The sequence below is a fragment of the Phyllobates terribilis genome, unplaced genomic scaffold, assembly GCF_046119375.1.
Source record: "Phyllobates terribilis strain yellow unplaced genomic scaffold, ASM4611937v1 Scaffold_8__6_contigs__length_399053987, whole genome shotgun sequence".
Lineage (NCBI taxonomy): Eukaryota > Metazoa > Chordata > Amphibia > Anura > Dendrobatidae > Phyllobates > Phyllobates terribilis.
In genome coordinates, this window is record NW_027362768.1 from 155,548,715 (window position 1) to 155,569,257 (window position 20,543).

Genomic DNA, 20,543 nt, shown 5'->3' on the forward strand with positions numbered 1-20,543 from the left:
CAAGAAACTCACTAGTTGATAGATTCTGGTGGGAACAAAACTTTACAAAAAGTTTAATTAAGTATTACAAACAGACAAAAAATGAATATGAAACCTACAATAATGGAAACATGGAAAAAAAAATTGTGTCTCACCTTGCCTGGAGAGAATGGCTTTCACATATTCTGGATGATAGGCGACGAGGGAGGCAAAAAAAGTTCCAAACCACATAGGATAAGCATAGTCAAATTGTTTAGCATAACCATTCACAATGTCCAAATCAGTCCCATCTTGTTTTAACTGTCAAGAAGAAGAAAGATCTCAACTAAAACCTTTGATGGTCCTATTATTATTCCTAGTAGATGGTCCATGTTTGCTGTATGTAACAAGAAAAAAGTTCATTCTCCCACAATAAGCATTGCATGATTCTGCTGAAAGCTGAAATCTGCAGCAGGTTTGACGTTCCCATCTGATGTTTTGCCCATATCCAATTTCACAGATCTTGAATTCTCATTAGTAATGAGACATTTATTTTAAAGATCCAAATGAAGACTTTAATTAAACTTATCCTTGGAATCAGATAAAGATAATTCGTATTTTATGGGTGGAAGTTACTGGTGGAGTAATAGCAACAGCTGCAGGTGTGTCACCCTGGCCTGGATGCCACAAGTGTAATTAAAGCTGTGTCTGAGAGCAAGGGGGAGGTTCCCTAGTCAGGGGAACATTAGCATGCAATGCCTCCTGTCTCAGGCCAGTAGGAGGAGCTGGCTGCCCCTATAAAAGCTGGTGCTGGGGGCAGGGTTAGGGAGAACTGGACGACCTATCTGAGGATTCAGGTCCCAGAGCAGAGAGGGACAGTTGTATTGCACCTAAAAGGAAGTGTGGCCGGAGGAGAGCCACAAGCCAGAGACAAGAGGCAAAGTGAGCCTGTCTTGGCAGATAAGAGACTGACTTTACCAGACTTTGGTGTCTGAGGCTGGGAGGATTCTACGTCCTCCAGCAGATAACCAGTCCGCAAGGGACTGTATATTCCTTGGCCTGAGAAGCCTGGAGGCCCTGCCACAACCGAAGGGACCAGTAAAGCCGTACAAGGCTGGGAGCAGAAAGGAACCCACGTCGCAGGCCATACAGGCGAGAATTACACGGAAAGCTCGTAAACGTGGGCTGTTACCCTATAACGAGGAGATAGCCAGAAGGAGCGCAGAAAGCACGGTAGGCCTACACCCTCACCCTGACCAGGGCCAATTTCCCCGTTGCTCTCAGACATCCAGGTCCCCTCCTAGCTGGGACTGTTTGTGGGTCAATTTACCTGTTCTAGTAAAGACCCTGGACTGCAACCTGTTGTCTGCGTGCTCCTTGCTCCTCCAGCACTATCAGTACTGGGACTCTCACTACCATCACTCCCAACATCCATTATACTGCCCTGGGGCCGCACTCTTCCCGTGGGGAGTCACACTACCCTAGCTGCACACCTCATCAGCCCCAGCGGTCAGCATGCAGCGGCGGTTCCTAATAACCGCAATCCACGGGTGGCGTAGTCGGACATAAACATCAGCACATAACGGACTACCACTGGCCTGACCACCCTGAGCCACGGAACCGAGTTGCCACTACTACTCCCATCGTTCCCCCACTGCCCGGATCCGAGTGCCCCACGGCCCAGGGGGCGAGTCAGCTTTGGCGTAGTCGGCAGGATTGCAACCAACCCGCCGCAAACGGGTATTGCGTGCCTAGAAAAGACTTTGTACTTACCTGAAAAGAGGTTTCCCACCATCCGAAGCCGTTTCCCGCCATTTCCAGCCGTCTCCCGCCATCTTTCATCGGTTCCCGCCATCTTCAGCCGTTTTCCCGCCATCGGACGCCATCTTCAGGACGCCGTGCGGGAAGAAGAGGGGCGTGGACGTCCAAACCGCGCGAGATCCGAAGCTCCGCCCCACGCACCGACGCTGCACAAGGTCCTGAAAGGGAGAGAGAGCGACGCTGACGTCATCAGGACGCGACGCCAGGTCCTCGTCCATAGCAGCAGCAGCGGAGCCGCGGCCTACAGAAGAGGATCGTCGGAAGGTAGGCCACGCTTAACTAGGGGGGAGGAAGATGTCGGACACAGAGGCGCCCACTACCACCAACGCAGCTGCAGCAGCGGTGATGCCCTTTTCCCTGCCCTACATCCCTGGAGCGGCCTGGCTGCCCAAGTACTCAGGGGAGCCCCATGCCCTAACTGACTTTAAGGAAAGGCTGTACAGTTTGTTCCAGGTTTTCTGGGATGTATTAACAGAAGCATACAGTCTAGATCACGTGAAGTCATTATCGGTCTTTACTCCTCTTTGGTCAGACCTCATCTGGAATACTGTGTACAGTTTTGGGCACCACATTTTAAAAAAGACATAGACAAACTGGAGCAAGTTCAGAGAAGAGCGACCAGAATGGTGACTGGTCTGCAAACCATGTCCTATGAGGAACGGTTGCAGGATTTGGGAATGTTTAGCTTGCAAAAAAGAAGACTGAGAGGAGACTTAATAGCTGTCTACAAATATGTCAAGGGCTGTCACATTGTAGAAGGATCATCTTTATTCTCATTTGCACAAGGAAAGACTAGAAGCAATGGGATGAAACTAAATGGGAGGAGACACAGATTAGATATTAGAAAAAACTTTTTGACAGTTAGGGTGATTAATGAGTGGAACAGGCTGCCACGAGAGGTGGTGAGTTCCCCTTCAATGGACGTCTTCAAACAGAGGCTGGACAGACATCTGTCTGAGATGATCTAGTGAATCCTGCTTTGAGCAGGGGGTTGGACCAGATGACCCAGGAGGTCCCTTCCAACTCTACCATTCTATGATTCTATGATTCTATGATTCTACCCCCTGACAGAGGAACAGAAGGTCAGCATACTAACAGGGCAGTTAACTGGCGCAGCCCAAAGGGAGGTAAAATCATGGCCCACTGAGGAGAAAAGGACTGTGAAGGGTATTCTGGCCCAGCTGCGGGGTACCTTTGACACACGTACCTCCGCTGAGATTAAAATGAGGTTCTATGGATGTAAGCAGCGGGCACAGGACAGCATCAGAGACTATGCCCTAAATCTGCAGGAAGCCTTGAGGGCTATCCAACAAACTGACCCTGGCAGTGTGCAGGAAACGGATAAGCTGCTAACAGAACTATTCATAGAAGGTCTGCTGTCTAGCGCCCACAGGGCCCAACTGCGCCTCATGTTCTTTCAGAACCCCGACCTGACCTTTGCCCAATTTAAGGACAGGGCCATAAGGGTGCTCCGTGAATCTGCAACCAGTGGCGCTATAAAGCTCCGGCGCCCTGCTCTCACCTACCACCAGGAGGCGTGCCCTCCTCTATGGACCCCGTGGGGGCTGATGCACAGGCCCTGAACCAAGCCCCGTCGAAAGACCTGCACCACCAATTCCAGGAGCTGACCAGGAGTGTCGCGGCGTTGACCAGGACCGTCCAGGCATTGCAAGTGGACCCGTCAAGACCCATCGAGCTGGCTTCAAGTCCGGAGGATGTCCCGTGGCGTCGACAGAGGAGGATCCCGTCGTTCTGAGGGAGGCCCACAGACCGCTACGCGGAGGATGGACAGCCCATTTGCCGTCGATGCAACCAGCCCGGACACATTTCCAGGTACTGTAATTTAAACGGGTCCAACCTGGGGCAGAGGGCCAACCCCCAGGCATAAGATCACCAGGCCCTTATAATTGGCGTGATAAGTATGTTGGGGGGTGCCCGGTTTTACCCGTGGTGCTGGACGGTATCCCCATGAGTGCCCTGCTGGATACTGGGTCGCAAGTAACCACTATCCCTTATGTACTTTTTAAGCAGTATTGGACTGATGCTGATATCACACGGTATCCAGACAGTAACTTGAGCATCATCGCCAGTAATGGCTTACCCGTGCCGCAGATGGGGTTCAAGGAGATGACCATTAAAATTGGTAAAGTTGAACTGCCGGCACAGGGAGTAATTATTGTGGACATTGACCGTCATGAAAGTCACCCTAAAATAACTGTGGGTACTAACGTAATTGAAAATTGTCTTTCAGAGGTAATTGTAATTCTACAACAGGTGGCGGTGAATGCTAGTTCCCGCCAACAGAGAGTCCTCAACAAGGAGATAAAAGCCCTGATGAGACGGCAGCAGGTAGAACTGTCTGGTGGTGAGATCAGTAGCGTAAGACTGAGTGACCCATTCCCCATTTCCATGCCTCCCAAAAGTGAAATGATGATCTGGTGTCGGACTGCAATCGGGTAGAGAGGTAGAGACTACCAAGCCATGGTAGAACCCGTGTACTCAGACAGCAGGCCCACCATTTTGACAGCCCGGGGGGTGGTTGATGTCCGTCATGGGAGGGTGCCCGTCCGCATCCTCAACATTGGGGAGAGGGAGGTACACTTACCCAGGTACGCCACACTCGCCAAACTGTTTGTTGTCAAACACAAAGCTATCAGGGCCGTGGAACCCTTGCCTCCATCTCCACAGGCGGAGGTAATGGCTCCCAGAAACAAAAGGAGGACTGGTGCCAGAAACTCCATGTGGGTGCTGATTCCACTCCCCTGCACCAAAAACAAGGAGTCTACCGGGTGGTACAGGAGTACGAGAGAGTCTTTAGTAAGCACCCGCTAGACTTCGGCAGAGTAAAAGGGATAGAACACCACATCCCCACAGGGAGCCACCCACCAATAAAAGAGAGACACCGACCTGTACCCCCTGCACATTATCAGAACGCAAAGGGCATGCTAAGAGAAATGAAGGAAGCTGGGGTCATTAGAGATAGCTGTAGTCCTTGGGCAGCCCCCTTGGTTCTGGTGAAAAAGAAAGACGGCACCATGAGAATGTGCGTGGACTATAGACAAATCAACCGTATCACCCACAAAGACGCATATCCGCTGCCTAGAATAGAGGAGTCTTTAGCCGCACTAAAATCTGCTAACTTCTTTTCTACTTTGGACCTTACTAGCGGGTATTGGCAGGTTCCTGTGGCAGAGGCTGACAAGGAGAAGACCGCCTTCACCACCCCGATGGGACTGAGTGAATTCAACTGTATGCCTTTCGGGCTCTGCAACGCACCAGGGACCTTCCAGCGGCTGATGGAATGCTGTCTAGGGCACCGAAACTTCGAGACGGTCCTCCTTTACCTGGACGACGTGATCGTCTATTCGAAGACCTACGAGGACCATCTCAAGCACCTGGCCGAGGTGTTCGAAGCCCTGGCAGGCTATGGCCTGAAGGTGAAACCATCGAAATGTCACCTGCTGAAACCAAAGGTCCAGTACCTAGGGCACGTGGTAAGTGCGGAAGGAGTAGCCCCCGACCCTGACAAGGTCACGGCAATCAAGAGCTGGCCAAGCCCCTCGAACATCAAAGAGGTGAGACAGTTTCTCGGGTTGGTAGGCTACTACTGAAGGTTCATCCCCGGGTTCACCAAGATGGCAGCTCCTATGCAGGACCTCCTGATCGGACAGTCTAAGACCAGAAGTCAAAAGCCACCCTTCAAGTGGGATAAACCGGAAGAGGAGTCCTTCCGCCAGCTAAAGATGACCCTCACGGGGGATGAGATTCTGGCCTACCCTGATTATGGCCAGCCTTTCATTCTCCACACAGACGCCAGTAATGTGGGACTGGGAGCCGTACTGTCCCAAAACCAACAGGGCAGAGAACGGGTGATCGCATACGCCAGCCGGAAGCTGAGGCCCACCGAGAGGAACCCGGAGAATTACAGCTCCTTCAAGCTAGAATTCTTGGCGGTGGTGTGGGCCGTGACGGAACGCTTCAAGCATTACCTGGCCTCCGCGAAGTTCACCGTGTACACGGACAACAACCCGTTGACACACCTGGACAATGCAAGACTGGGTGCCCTGGAACAGCGGTGGATGGCCCGTCTCTCCAACTATGACTTTGTGATCAAGTACCGGGCAGGCAGAACCAATGCCAACACGGACGCCCTATCAAGGATGCCTCACTTACGTGAAGGTGACGAAGACCCAGAAGAGCTGGAGGAGGTAGAACTCCCCGCGTTTCACCGGTATGGAGCCGCTCAATACTCTCACCGTGTGAAGGAGGAGGATCTAACAACTGTGATGATCAATCCCCTACCTCACCACAGCTGGGCCGAGACCCAAGATAGTGACCCCGCAGTCCGCCTGGTGAAAGATCTGCTGACCCGGGAAGACGCCCGCTTAGATCCAGATGCCCCAGAGGAAGCCAAGCAGCTATGGAAGGAGAAGAGCAAGCTGTTCCTCTACGAAGGCAAGTTGTGCAGAAGGGTTGTCAACCACCGGACGCACGAGCTGACATGGCAAGTCGTGGTCCCAAGGCGGGATGCAGCTATGGTCCTGGGGGCTTACCATGACAGAGCGGGGCATTTCGGTTGGAAGAAACTGGAGTTCCTGCTAAGAGGAAGGTTCTTTTGGGTCGGCATGAGAGGAGCTGTAGAAAAATGGTGCAGAGACTGTGGCCCTTGTCACCTAAGGAGGAAGGACCGTGCCAGCCAGAAGACACCCTTGAGGCCCATCGTCACCACGCAGCCTCTTGAGCTGGTAGCTCTGGACCATGTCAAATTGGCTCCCAGCCGGTCTGGATACATCTATGCCCTGACAATCGTGGACCACTATTCCCGTTTTCTAGTGGTGGTCCCGGTAAAGGACTTGACAGCCCAAACAGCGGCCAGAGCCTTCCAGCAATACTTCTGCCGTCCACACGGGTATCCGGAAGAGGTCCTGACAGACCAGGGCCCAGCGTTCGAGGCTGAAATCTTCCAGGAGTTCTGCAACCTCTATGGCTGTAAGAAGATTCGGACAACGCCTTACCATCCACAAACCAACGGGATGTGTGAGAAGATGAACAATATAGTAATTGATCTCCTGAAGACGTTGCCCCTGGAGGAACGCAGCCTGTGGCCAGAAAAACTGCCGGACCTAATAGACCTATACAACAATATCCCGGTGAATGCTACCAACTGCACTCCGGCTTACCTGATGCGAGCCAGACCGGGTAAGCTGCCCGTAGACCTGGAAATGGGAGTCCTAACACCTGAGGACACCTCCCCGGATGCAGACTGGGATACGGAAAGGCAACTGCAGTACAAGAAGGTACAGGAGAGTGTGGAGAAGAGCCTGGCCCAGGTGAGAGAGAGGCAAGAAAAACTCTTCAACCAACACGCCCCTGCTGGTCCCCTAGAACCTGGTGAGCAGGTCCTGAAGCGGAAGAGAAGGCTACATAAGCTGGACGACCAGTGGGAAAGGGAACCCTACACCATACTGCAGTCTGACCACGACTACCCAAAGGTGTGCGTAATCACCAAGGACGGGGGAGAAACCACTAGTGTCGTCTCCAGAGACCACCTCAAAAAGTTCCCCAAGCAACTCCGTAGTGCAGAAGAGGATCAGAGTGACCTTGAACCCGCAGAGGACAAGGAAGAAATGATCAGCACCGTTCTCGGAGAGTTCCCTCAGTCCTGGACTCGCATAAATGATGCCATAGTGGTACCCGTCCTGCATTTCCTGCAACCGGCACAGCAACAACCAACACCAGAGCCGGAAGGTGAAGAGGAGCGAGCGGTTCCAGAGGCAGAAGAGCCTGTACCAGCAGCCCAGGAGAGTCAACCCTCTGCTGACAGTGAGCCTGCCATGCCTGCGGTAAGCCAAAGGACCCGCAGACAGCTGCCTGCCCTACCTGTACACCCAGCTGGTAGCTGTACCCCTAAAGCTAGTGGGGAAAGACAGGTTAGTCCACCATCAGACAGTGGGTTAAGGAGGTCAACCAGGAGCACAAAGGGGCAGATACCCGCTCGCTGGAGAATATAGGGCACACTAAAATTGTAAATAACCTTGTTGCCAAATGTTGAATTGTTTGCCAAGTTACATGCATGTTTGGTAATTCTGTGTTTCAGTTTCTTGCAGCTACCATAAGGACTCAAAGGTTATGGACTTTTTATAACCGGGACCTTGTATGGACTGCGTTTGGAGCCTAACCCAGGAATGAACTAAGACTGTAAAGAACTTGGGGTAGGACAGACCCCCACCTGGTTAAGGCTCTCCGTTGTGCTGGTGATATGGACACCCGGTCACAGGCCACACTGTGACCTTAAGTACTCAATTTGTGCGTCGTCTGTCTATTAATGTTTTATGGTTATGCATATTGTCTTTGTTTATTGTTTAGTCCCGGAGTACTAAATTTCACTAGGGGGGAATGTGTCACCCTGGCCTGGATGCCACAAGTGTAATGAAAGCTGTGTCTGAGAGCAAGGGGGAGGTTCCCTAGTCAGGGGAACATTAGCATGCAATGCCTCCTGTCTCAGGCCAGTAGGGGGAGCTGGCTGCCCCTATAAAAGCTGGTGCTGGGGGCAGGGTTAGGGAGAACTGGACGACCTATCTGAGGATTCAGGTCCCAGAGCAGAGAGGGACAGTTGTATTGCACCTAAGAGGAAGTGTGGCAGGAGGAGAGCCACAAGCCAGAGACAAGAGGTGAAGAGAGCCTGTCTTGGCAGATAAAAAACTTACTTTACCAGACTTTGGTGTCTGAGGCTGGGAGGATTCTACATCCTCCAGCAGATAACCAGTCCGCAAGGGACTGTATATTCCTTGGCCTGAGAAGCCTGGAGGCCCTGCCACAACCGAAGGGACCAGTAAAGCCGTACAAGGCTGGGAGCAGAAAGGAACCCACGTCGCAGGCCATACAGGCGAGAATACACGGAAAGCTCGGAAACGTGGGCTGTTACCCTATAATGAGGAGATAGCCAGAAGGAGCGCAGAAAGCACGGTAGGCCTACACCCTCACCCTGACCAGGGCCAATTTCCCCGTTGCTCTCAGACATCCAGGTCCCCTCCTAGCTGGGACTGTTTGTGGGTCAATTTACCTGTTCTAGTAAAGACCCTGGACTGCAACCTGTTGTCTGCGTGCTCCTTGCTCCTCCAGCACTATCAGTACTGGGACTCTCACTACCATCACTCCCAACATCCATTATACTGCCCTGGGGCCGCACTCTTCCCTTGGGGAGTCACACTACCCTAGCTGCACACCTCATCAGCCCCAGCGGTCTGCATGCAGCGGCAGTTCCTAATAACTGCAATCCACGGGTGGCGTAGTCGGACATAAACATCAGCACATAATGGACTACCACTGGCCTGACCACCCTGAGCCACGGAACCGGGTTGCCACTACTACTCCCATCGTTCCCCCACTGCCCGGATCCGAGTGCCCCACGGCCCAGGGGGCGAGTCACAGGCTTATACTGGAGGCTTGTGTTGAGAAGACTTCAGATAGCTCTGTGCTCACATTCACTGCATATAATGACTACATTATCAGCAGGATGAGACCTCGGGGCAATAACCTTAAATGAAACTGAAGAAAAACTCCCACAAAGGGCATCGATATCTGTGGAATTTGATCGCTGTCTGCTTTTTTCTCTCATTGTAAGCAATTTGTATATGGTATGGAGAGCAAAGGTGAATCTCTCTAGTTATGTGACCTCCTGTTTATCCAAACACTCACTCAGCAAGCAAGTCATTGCCCGGTCCTATGTATACACAGCTGACAACCACGGTATGGATGTTAGTCATTTTACAGTGGTTTGCGAAAGTATTCACTCCGTTGGCTTTTTACCTATTTTGTTACTTTACAACCTGTGTTTAAATATTTTTGTAATCGTATTTGTGTGTGATGCATCAGCACTAAATTGTTTAAGTTGGTGAAGTGAAATGAGAAAAATGTAGATGATGCGCCCCCTGGGCCAGTGCTGTTAGGGATACCCGGAGCCGGATCAGATGGGGGTTGTAGTCTCCGAGTGGCTGTGACCCGGTCCGTGCCCAGGGTGTCAAACTCAGTGTGTGGCAGTCCTTATAGATGTTACTAGATGTTCTTTTATGTCGACTACGCCACCCGTTGATTTGCGGTCACTACGGCCGCCGCTGCAGCAGGGTCCGCTGAGGCTGGTGATGTGAGTGCAGCTTAGGTAGTATAACCCCCAACGGGAGGGGTATAGCCTCAGGGGGTCAGTTGCAGAGGATGGGGGTTGTGGTGGTGCAGCGGGGATGGAAATGAGACACAGAGTCGGGCTGTGCAGTTCAGGGTTTGTTTACTTACTGCAGTTGTTCTGGTCACTCCGGCCTTAAGTGACCACCCGAGCCGTGCTGCGTCCACCAGGTCCTGGACTCGGCCAACCCCCAGGTGATTCTGGAGCGTGGTCCTGAGCTCCCTTTCTGTCCTGTCCTCTTCTCTGGCCTTCCCCACCAGGGATCCACCTATGTCCGGCTCCCTCGGGCCTCTTGGTGGTAAACCCTTGTCTCTGGGTTCCCTGACCCTATTCCTGGTCTGCCTTCCGGGTGGATTTAGTGGGTGGTCGTGGCAGATCCTGTCCACGACCTCCGGTTCCTGGCTAAGGTGTGCTGTAGCCTCTGCCAGCTTGGGATCCGGTACCCTTTTGCCAACTCTTCACCCTCTGGTCTAATTTGGGCTCTTGGAGTTTCTTCTTTCTCCCCCTCTGGGTCTTTCCTTCTCCTCTCTCTCTCTCTTGGCCTTGGAGCTGCTCCTCTCCTCTGCTCTCTTCCTCTGACTCTGCAAAAGACTGACAGACTGACCCTGATCTAAGATGGTGCCCACCTTATATACTCCCTCTATGTGTGAGCTCAGGTGACCAGCACCCAATGAGCTCCTAGCTTTACCCAGGCTGCTCCCCCTATCTGCCCCTACACTACTGGGATGTTCCACCCCCCTCCCACTCCAGCCAGGAACAGACACTATCGTACCTGCGCATTTCTCTAGTGGGAGTACCGTCGGTCTGTTCCTCGGAAATGGGATGTGTGTAGTGCATGCAGCTAACTGAGCTCAGTTCCACACTCCATCCTTACCCGGGAGTGGAATATCACACCTCTGGGTTGAGGTGCAATACCCCTGTAGCAGCTGAATCCTCAGGGTGCTACATTCCCCCCTGGTAAATCACAGCACGTCCTCGGGCTGTAAGATATAAACATCCACAAACATACATTTTTTTTTTTTTTTCATAAAACATAAACATATAAAACATCATATATTATCAGCATAAACTTTTCATATAAACATTCTTGTTTCTGGTTCCTCCGGTCACGGTGCAACTTGTGACCGGGTAAAGTGCGACAGTCTCTTTTGGAAGAAACACGGTTTCCTATAAAACCGGTAGGGGGCGCTTTAGGAAGCGCAACTATATACAAGGGAAATATGGCCGCCTTCAGTCCTCGGCCAGGTAATGGGAATAGGGACACACAGGATTAACAGTTTACTCTTGGCTGGTCCCAACGGGGAACATATTTTAACTAGAACAGTTCTTATACCCTGACGGGTAACTATGTACAGTCTCTTCTCTACCGTACTCAACGACGGCGTCCTCCTGCTCTTTCTTTGTGGACAGTTTCAGTTTCAGACCCGTCCGGGTCCTCTTGCTCCTCCTCACACCGCAGCTCCTCCTCCGTCAGGCGATGCACATGGAGGGCGTAGGGTCCTTTGGCACACTTGTGCCGGGTGAAGGTGACCTCGTCCCCTAAATACAGGTCACGACCTCTGTGTCCCTCCGGTAGGTGGGACTCAACGTCTCTCCTGGTCACGAAGACGTCGCCTGGGGTGCGGTGATCCCTGATGAAACCCCACCCATGCTGCAGATTGAACTTTATCACAGTCCCGATGGTACGGGGACCATGCGCTGCACGGGGGTTTCTCCTGGTCCGGCTCTTCTGCTCCGCGCTCCTTATTTGGGCTTGTTGTTCCCGGACCCGCCTCTCTCTCCGCTCCCTCTCAAAGACCTCGAGCTGCTGGCGGCAGCACTCTGCACGCTCCGCTGCGGCTGCCCGAGTCTCCTGAGTGAACCCCATGAGGTCTTCTCCGGTGGGATCCCACTCAAACTGGGTCTCTTCTAGCGGGGGCGAGATCCTCTTTATGGGCTTTGGAGCCGGGATCAGGGGTTCGCACATGGCCCTTGCTTTTTGCAGCTCCAGCTGGATGTATTCCTGGGGCCATACGAACGGCTGCCCATCCGGGCACGTATGCTGGGCGAACAGGTCCTCACCCAGGTGCGGTACTTTAGGTGTTATGGGCGCCGTGGTGGTAGCGGCGCCCGGGCTAACCAGGCCTTGCGACCAGGCCTGGGGCACCTTGAAAGTAAAGGGCACCGTAAGAATGGCGGCACCCTGTGTTACTTGGCCCTGCGACCAGGCCGGGGGCTCCGCGGAGGTAGGGGGCGCTGTTGGTATTGCGGCGCCCGGGGGTACTAGGCCTTGCGACCAGGCCGATGGTACTTCCTGCTTGGCCACGCTCGGGGTCGAGGCGTGTGACGTCACAGGGGTCGCGGCTTCCGTTTGAGGCCTAGTCTGCGGCGGTGACGTTGCAGTGACGGGCACGGCAGGGGGTACTTCGGGCTCTGCGACGGGGAGCTGGGGCAGGCACGCGGTTTCCCGGCTCGGGGTAGTGACGTCCCCTTTACCTGCCTCCATTCGTTCGGCTCCCTTCTCGGCGCCGTCTCCGGCCTTCAGTCCTCCTGCGCCATCCTCAGAGGCGGTCTGTCTCCTCGTCTCGGGTGGCGTGCTCCGCTGACGAGTCTCGGTCCGCTGGGCCATCTCTCGGCTCCACTCCGCCAACGTCTCCCGCTGCACCCGGGCCAACCTCTGTGCGAGGCCCTCCAGCGCGGTCTGTGCACACTCCCGGTCTCGGGGGAGCTGTGCTAGGATCTCCAGCAGGCCTTCTGGAGTGGCGACCTGCAACAGGCTCCTGACCACTGGGTCGGTGCTGCCTGGAGTGGCGGCCCGCATCAGGCTCCTGACCGCTGGGTCGGTGCTGCCTGGCTCTCCCTCCATCTCCGGGTAGGCTCTCTCTGGACTCTCTTCCAGACGTCTTGTCTCCGGGTGCGCTCTCTCCAGACTGCTCCAGGCGACACCCATCTTTGCTCTCTTGTTCTGTCTCCGCCCCCATTGAGGGTGGTCCCGGGGCAACTTAGTGATTGTCAGTTCCAGGGGCAGTTCTCTTACGCTGATGGACACTTCCAGCATCACAGTCTCTGTTGGTGGGCGCGGTTTCCGCTTTTGGCGCCATTCTTTGACCTGGCCCACGATGGGAGGTGGTCTCTTGCCACCCTCTGGCACGCCCATAATGGCGTCCGCTCCCCCAAGGCGGGAAATCTTCAGAAATGGCGGGAATCGTCTCCCAGTGGCGGGAAACTCCATGGATGGCGGGAAAAAGCTGCAAATGGCGGACAACCGGCGGGAAACGACCTGTGATGGGGTCCGTTGGCGGGGACCCTCCGGAACCGGCGGGAGACTTCTTTTTAAGGTAACGGTGAACTTTTCTTCAGGCACGCAGTACCCGGTTGTTGCGGGCACGAGATCCTGCCGACTACGCCAAAGTTGACGCGCCCCCTGGGCCAGTGCTGTTAGGGATACCCGGAGCCGGATCAGATGGGGGTTGTAGTCTCCGAGTGGCTGTGACCCGGTCCGTGCCCAGGGTGTCAAACTCAGTGTGTGGCAGTCCTTATAGATGTTACTAGATGTTCTTTTATGTCGACTACGCCACCCGTTGATTTGCGGTCACTACGGCCGCCGCTGCAGCAGGGTCCGCTGAGGCTGGTGATGTGAGTGCAGCTTAGGTAGTATAACCCCCAACGGGAGGGGTATAGCCTCAGGGGGTCAGTTGCAGAGGATGGGGGTTGTGGTGGTGCAGCGGGGATGGAAATGAGACACAGAGTCGGGCTGTGCAGTTCAGGGTTTGTTTACTTACTGCAGTTGTTCTGGTCACTCCGGCCTTAAGTGACCACCCGAGCCGTGCTGCGTCCACCAGGTCCTGGACTCGGCCAACCCCCAGGTGATTCTGGAGCGTGGTCCTGAGCTCCCTTTCTGTCCTGTCCTCTTCTCTGGCCTTCCCCACCAGGGATCCACCTATGTCCGGCTCCCTCGGGCCTCTTGGTGGTAAACCCTTGTCTCTGGGTTCCCTGACCCTATTCCTGGTCTGCCTTCCGGGTGGATTTAGTGGGTGGTCGTGGCAGATCCTGCCCACGACCTCCGGTTCCTGGCTAAGGTGTGCTGTAGCCTCTGCCAGCTTGGGATCCGGTACCCTTTTGCCAACTCTTCACCCTCTGGTCTAATTTGGGCTCTTGGAGTTCCTTCTTTCTCCCCCTCTGGGTCTTTCCTTCTCCTCTCTCTCTCTCTTGGCCTTGGAGCTGCTCCTCTCCTCTGCTCTCTTCCTCTGACTCTGCAAAAGACTGACAGACTGACCCTGATCTAAGATGGTGCCCACCTTATATACTCCCTCTATGTGTGAGCTCAGGTGACCAGCACCCAATGAGCTCCTAGCTTTACCCAGGCTGCTCCCCCTATCTGCCCCTACACTACTGGGATGTTCCACCCCCCTCCCACTCCAGCCAGGAACAGACACTATCGTACCTGCACATTTCTCTAGTGGGAGTACCGTCGGTCTGTTCCTCGGAAATGGGATGTGTGTAGTGCATGCAGCTAACTGAGCTCAGTTCCACACTCCATCCTTACCCGGGAGTGGAATATCACACCTCTGGGTTGAGGTGCAATACCCCTGTAGCAGCCGAATCCTCAGGGTGCTACATAGACATAAATTTAATTTATGGGATCAAATAACTAAAAATTGGCATGTGCATATGTATTCACCCCTTTTGCTGTGAAGCCCCTAAAAAATTTTGTTGCAAGTAATTCCCTTCATAAGTCACATGGTTAGTGAAAGAAAGTCCACCTGTGTGCAATCTAAGTGTCACATGGTCTATCAGTATATACACTCTACCTTTTCTGAAAGGCCAAAAAGGCTGCAACACCATTAAGCAAGAGGCACCGCTAACCAAACAACACCATGAAGACCAAGGAGATCTCCAAAGAAGTCAGGGACAAAGTTCTTGAGAAGTACAAGTCAGGGTTAAGTTATAAAATAATATCCCAATCTCTGATGATCTCCCAGAGCACCATCAAATCCATTATCATCAAATGGAAAGAATATGGTACCACAACAAACCTGCCAAGAGCGGGCCGCCCACCAATACTCTCAGCCCAGGCAAGGAAGGCATTAATCAGAGAAGCAGCACAGAGACCAAAGGTAACCCTGAAGAAGCTGCTGAGTTCCCAAGCAGAGACTGGAGTATGTGTCTATACGACCATAATAAGCCGTACACTCCATAGAGGTGGCATTTATGGAACAGTGGGCAGAAAAAAGCCTTTACTTACACAAAAAATTTGTAAGGCTTGTTTTGAGTTTGCCAAAAGACATGTGGGAGACTTCACAAATGTATGGAAGAAGGGGCTGTGGTCAGATGTGAGTTAAACTTTTTGGCCACCAAGGTAAACGCTATGTCTGGCACCAAACCAACACAGCTCATCATCCCAAAAACACCATCCCCACAGTGAAACATGGTGATGTCAGCATCATGCGGTGGGGATGTTTTTCAGCAGCAGGGATAGAGAAAATGGTCTGAGTAGAGTGGGAGATGGATGGTGTGAAATACAGGGATATTCTTGAGCAAAACCTGTTTCATTCTTTCAGTGACTTGACACTGGGACGAAGGTTCACCTTCCAACAAGAAAATGACCTAAAGCATACTGCTAAAGCAACACTCGAGTGGTTTTAGAGGAAAGGTGTAAATGTTTTGGAGTGGCCTAGTCAAAGCCTAGCCTTTAATCCAATTGAGAATCTGTGGTCAGACTTGACAATTGCTGTTCACCAGAGGAAACCATCTAACTTGAAGGAGCTGGAGCAGTTTTGCCGTGAGAAATGGGCAAAAATCCCAGTGGCAAGATGTGGAAAGCTCATAGAGACTTATCCAAAGTGACTTGCAGCTGTAATTGCTGCAACAAGAGGATCTATGAAGTACTGACTTTAGGGGGGTGAATAGTTATGCACACTGAAGTTTTCAGTTATTTGTCTTATTTGTTGTTTGCATCACAACAAAAAGTAAACCAAATGTTCACACTTATAGGCATGTTCTGTACATGAACTGATGCAAACCCTCAAAAAAACCCTGTAAAATTCCAGGTTGTGAGGTAGCAAAACATGAAAAATGCCAAGGGGGTGAATACTTTCGTAAGCCACTGTACATTGGTCAATCCTAGAATTCTATTATTATGTTCTGGGGTAAAACTCGACTGGCGCTCCTGAATTCTGCAATAAGTATTCAAAGAAAAAAGGGTTTAGGATGATGTTGCTGTACTTGATTTTTACCACACCATATAACATTTTTGGTTTTAAATATGTAATTCCCAAGAGCTGGGTATTACTATAATGTTGTGTTATGTCGGTTATCATATAGAAGTCTTGCACTATTTTCTGTAGGGATTTGTATTGTGGTTATGTGTGTCACTGTGAGTCAGCACTTATTGCATCGATCTCAGGTAATAGATAAACTCCTCACAGAGCCAGTTGCTAGGAGAATAGCTTGATGGGTAGAGTCTTTGGGTACAACAAACTGCAGCAGCTATAGCGTTCTTGCAGGACTAAGCCAGCAAACATGTAGAGGAAATATTCTCCCCGTTCCAAAGGGCCTGATACAGTAGACTAGTTGGATGGACCTAGTGGGGTAGCTACAGACTTATACTGATGGAACTGGAGGAATGCCTTGGTCCCTAGAGCCAGCTTGGATGCAAGAGGAGTACTCAGCCAGCAGTCAGTCTCACCCAGAGCACAGATGGGAATATCAGCACTGCACGTAATGACGACTATTGAGATTGGGACTTGGGGGTCACTTAGGAGGTCGCGGCCCTAATGGGTGAAGGAAGTTTCATGGCCCCAAGCACTGGATGAACTTGCTGTAACTGCACTCCTCTGATGTTCTCAGTTTCTAATCGATCTCCACTAAACTCTATAGACAACAAGGGTAGACAAACAGGGGGGAATTGCTTAGCTTTAGTCGACTCCAGACAAATGTGCACACGGCCTCAAGATCCAGAGAGGACGAAGTACCGATCTTGCTAAAGCCTCTCAAGTAGTAATGAATATCGCCAGCACCTCCCTCTCATCCACACCAGGTATTTTTACACCCAGGACAGGGAGCTAATTAGTCAGAGGGAGGTAGCCCCTGGGTTCTAGAGACAGCCTCTAAGAAGATGTCTGTAATGCCAAACGTAGAGATCTCCTGCAACCAACTGCAAGGCGACTGTCTGTCACTTCTGACACACCCGTGACAGATACACAAGTATCAATACCCACAATACAGAATGTACATAACTCAAGATACATCTTAACATTGAGACCATCACATGCATAGAAACATCTCATGTTGGGATGGCATACTGTGCAATAGGCGCATTGTAGGGATCTTTGATTAGAGCCAGGTTACAGTTTCAAGGCCCTTTCATAAGATGGTGGTAAATGGGGTTAGGCTATATAGATTTGCAGTTTTCTCCTGTAAGGGTAGAATCTGATTCCTACATCTGGAGGACCACTTATCACAAGCCCCTGGAAACCTACCTGATGACAATGCAAAAGGAGCAGTAAAACCCAATTTACCTCTATGCCACTTAGTTGTGATTTTGTTGATTGATTGATTGATTGATGGAGTATACGGATGACCCAATATGGATACAAGTTTATGAGTCTAATTGTGGCTTCATTGATTTTAATGCAGGATTGAGTAAAGGTTACGTTTTAGAGCGTTCAACCATTTTTCGTGTTCGGTGGAATTTGGGCTGACTCATTGAGTGGAGGCTACTCAAGCTAACGATATTATCAAGCCTATTTTGTGTCATCTGATTAAAGTCACAACACAAAGTCTACAGTCATCAGTCATTTGCTAAATTTAAAGTGCAAGGAGAGTGCATGCATTAATAACGGCACCCTTACTTAAATTGTGCAGCATATTTCAAAAATCTACATGGTAACAAAAACTGCACCTGTGACAAGTGAACCTGATACTAAACGTTTTTCATCTATAATGAATATTTGCACTAATAAGCAGCACAGATTTTGAAAACAGTGAAAAATTAAATGGCAAATTAAATCAGAAAGTTTTATAAATTAACAAACTTTTCTGCAAAAAACATATATATATATACCTCGTGGGCATTGCCATAGAGCCAGTGACGTTTTGGACCTGGAAAAGCACTGAACGCTCTCTCCAGCTTCTTCTGCCTGAGGAATAGACTGGAGACCTTGTAGACCAGGTAGAGGACACACAGGTAGGCTGCCCAGTGCAGGAGCTCAGCGAGGCTCAGGGGGGAGAGCTCTGGCAGTGTGTAGGACGTCATTTTTGGATTTGGCTCTCTGCTATGCATCTAGAGAAATATATTATTGATGGGAGGAGCTACAGTCTCATATCCAGAGGGCAATGACCAGCGCCTGAGGAAGGTGTGTACACCAGAGCATAAATTTACACTCCCCATGCATACTGGTAACCAGATTATGCAGAGGAAGAAAACAGGAAAAGTAAAATCCTTAGTCATGGTGACATGTGCTCAGAGTTCTATAGGACCGACTGATAATAAATATGATTTCATCATAAAATCATTAGTGATGAGCGAGTATGTTCTGTTAACCCTTTCAGCGAACAGTATCTTCAGCGTGCTCGGGTGTTATGTTTTAGTCACGCCGTGCGCATAACTTGCGACTGTTTGACAGCCTTAATACATGTGAGGAATGCCTAAGAAATAGGCATTCCTCACATGTATTAAAGCTGTCAACAGTCTCAAATCATGCGCACGGCGTGACTAAAACATAACACCCAAGTACGCTGAAGATACTCAGAAAACACCTGAGCATTTGTAAGGGGGATGGACGCCACCACCCCTTTAAGAAGGACTTTTCCATGTTATTATTCCCACGTGCAACAAAATTGTCCCCGTGTGAGTGTAATGTGTAATGTAATGTTGATGCTTTTATGTATTCTCCCTGTATTGTACAGTGCAGTAGTTGCCTAGTTACAGCAGCATGGCAGAGCTGGCCAGGGGGAGGAGCGTAGCAGGAGACGCGCCCCCTGGGCCGTAGGGGTACTCGGCAGCCTATGGAGGCTGGTGGGGGATATCACGGTGGCTGGCCCGGTCCGTGACCCAGGGCGATCAATAAAAAGGGGGGTTTTTCTATTTATAGGGGATTTATAAAGTTCATGACGCCACCTGTGGAGTGCTGCTAAAGGGAGCCGCCGCTGCGGAGCAGTCCTCTTAAGCTGATGTTGTGGCGCCCTGCTACGCACTGGTGCCACAGAACCCAGAAGGGTGCATGGATGGACTTCTCCACAAGAGGCCCTCACACATTCACACACCTCCACTCTACCACCTCAGACCAGCAGAGGGAGCCCGTTAGGGACATATATAGGGAGGGTGGAGCCAGGCAGCTCAGTTAGAGTTTAGAGTCAGAAGTGAGTGCAGCCAGACACAGAGAGGGACAGAGCTCAGAGTTGAGCAGAGAGCGTGCTGATGCTCAGAGAGCAGCAAAGAGGCAGCACGCTGGCTGCTGTGCTTAGGCGAGCCAAGGCCTACAGCACGAGTGAAGGCTTAGTGAGGGCCCTGAGTGTGGCCGAAGGTGAGAGGAGAAGGAAGAAGTAGCGAGGGGGCAGAGAAGCATACCAGGCTCACCACGAGATATATACCGGACACCGGGTCTGCACCTACAGGGACCCTTTACACCCAGTAGGGACCACCGAAACCCCTGGAGAACTACAGGTCTCAGGTTTACCAAACGCTGACTACAGGACCAGGGCTAGGAGTCACGGAAGCCCAGCAACCAGGGAGAGTGATCTCCAAGAGACGGCCCTACCACCAAGTCAGCAGTTGCAAGGGAGAGAGACAGTAACCAAGCTAGGCCTAGTTCCAGGCAGGCCAGAAGCTTAACGAGTAAAACCACGGATCAGGAGGCCCTATACCCACTCACTGGGGAGAGTCCAAAAGTGCGCCCTCCGTCCGGAGTATCCTGGACCTTGCCTGCATCATCACCAGTAAAGGTACTGAAGCTTACCCCCGTGTGAGTGTCTGTCTTTCCTCCAGGACCGTCCTGCTGTCTCTCCCCCGCATCCACCATCTACCCCTATACTGCCCTGGAGCTAGCTCTACCTGTGGAGAGCCACACCATCCCTGCTGCCGTAACACCAGCTCCAGAGGACTGCTCCGCAGCGGCGGCCCCCTTTAGCCGCATTCCACAGGTGGCTTCACGAACTTTCCAAATCCCCTATAAATATTCCCCTTTTTACTGACCGCCCTGGGTCACGAACCGGGCCAGCCACCGTGATATCTCCCACTGGCATACACAGAGTCCCGGCTGCCGAGTACCCCACGGCCCAGGGGGCGCGTCAATGTTACTGCAGCAGGGATGGTGTGGCTCTCCACAGGAAGAGCTAGCTCCAGGGCAGTGTAGATATTTGTTGGTTGTGCTGGGCATTGTAGTGCAGGGGAAAAGATGGCGCAGCTGAAATAATGGACGGAGGCAGTGCGGTGCAGTCATCCGAGTGTTTACTCACAGTTCTCATGTACGTTCCACTGATACACTGCGCGGGTGCCAGCCTCCCACGTCGCGCTGCATTCACCAGACCGAGGGTTCAGCTCTTCTTCAGGTAGGTTAGGAGCAGCTGACGGAACCCCGCTTTCTTATGTTCCTCTCTAGACCGA

At 51.8% G+C, this 20,543-nt stretch overlaps 1 protein-coding gene across 2 annotated transcripts in view; it reads right to left on the minus strand.

Annotated features, from left to right (window-relative positions):
- The window catches only part of LOC141156948 (cytochrome P450 4B1-like), a 74,867-nt gene extending 56,594 nt beyond the window's left edge, over window positions 1-18,273 (minus strand). Inside the window, exons 1-2 of one of the 2 annotated variants that reach the window (XM_073643536.1) lie at window positions 18,003-18,273; window positions 135-279 (exon numbers count right to left, since the gene is read on the minus strand). In XM_073643536.1, the coding sequence (XP_073499637.1) occupies window positions 135-279; window positions 18,003-18,221 (364 nt within the window). In that variant the 5' untranslated portion in view covers window positions 18,222-18,273. The remainder of the gene's footprint in view (window positions 1-134; window positions 280-18,002) is intronic. The other variant, XM_073643537.1, reaches the window with a different exon arrangement.
- Between the last annotated feature and the right edge of the window lie 2,270 nt (window positions 18,274-20,543).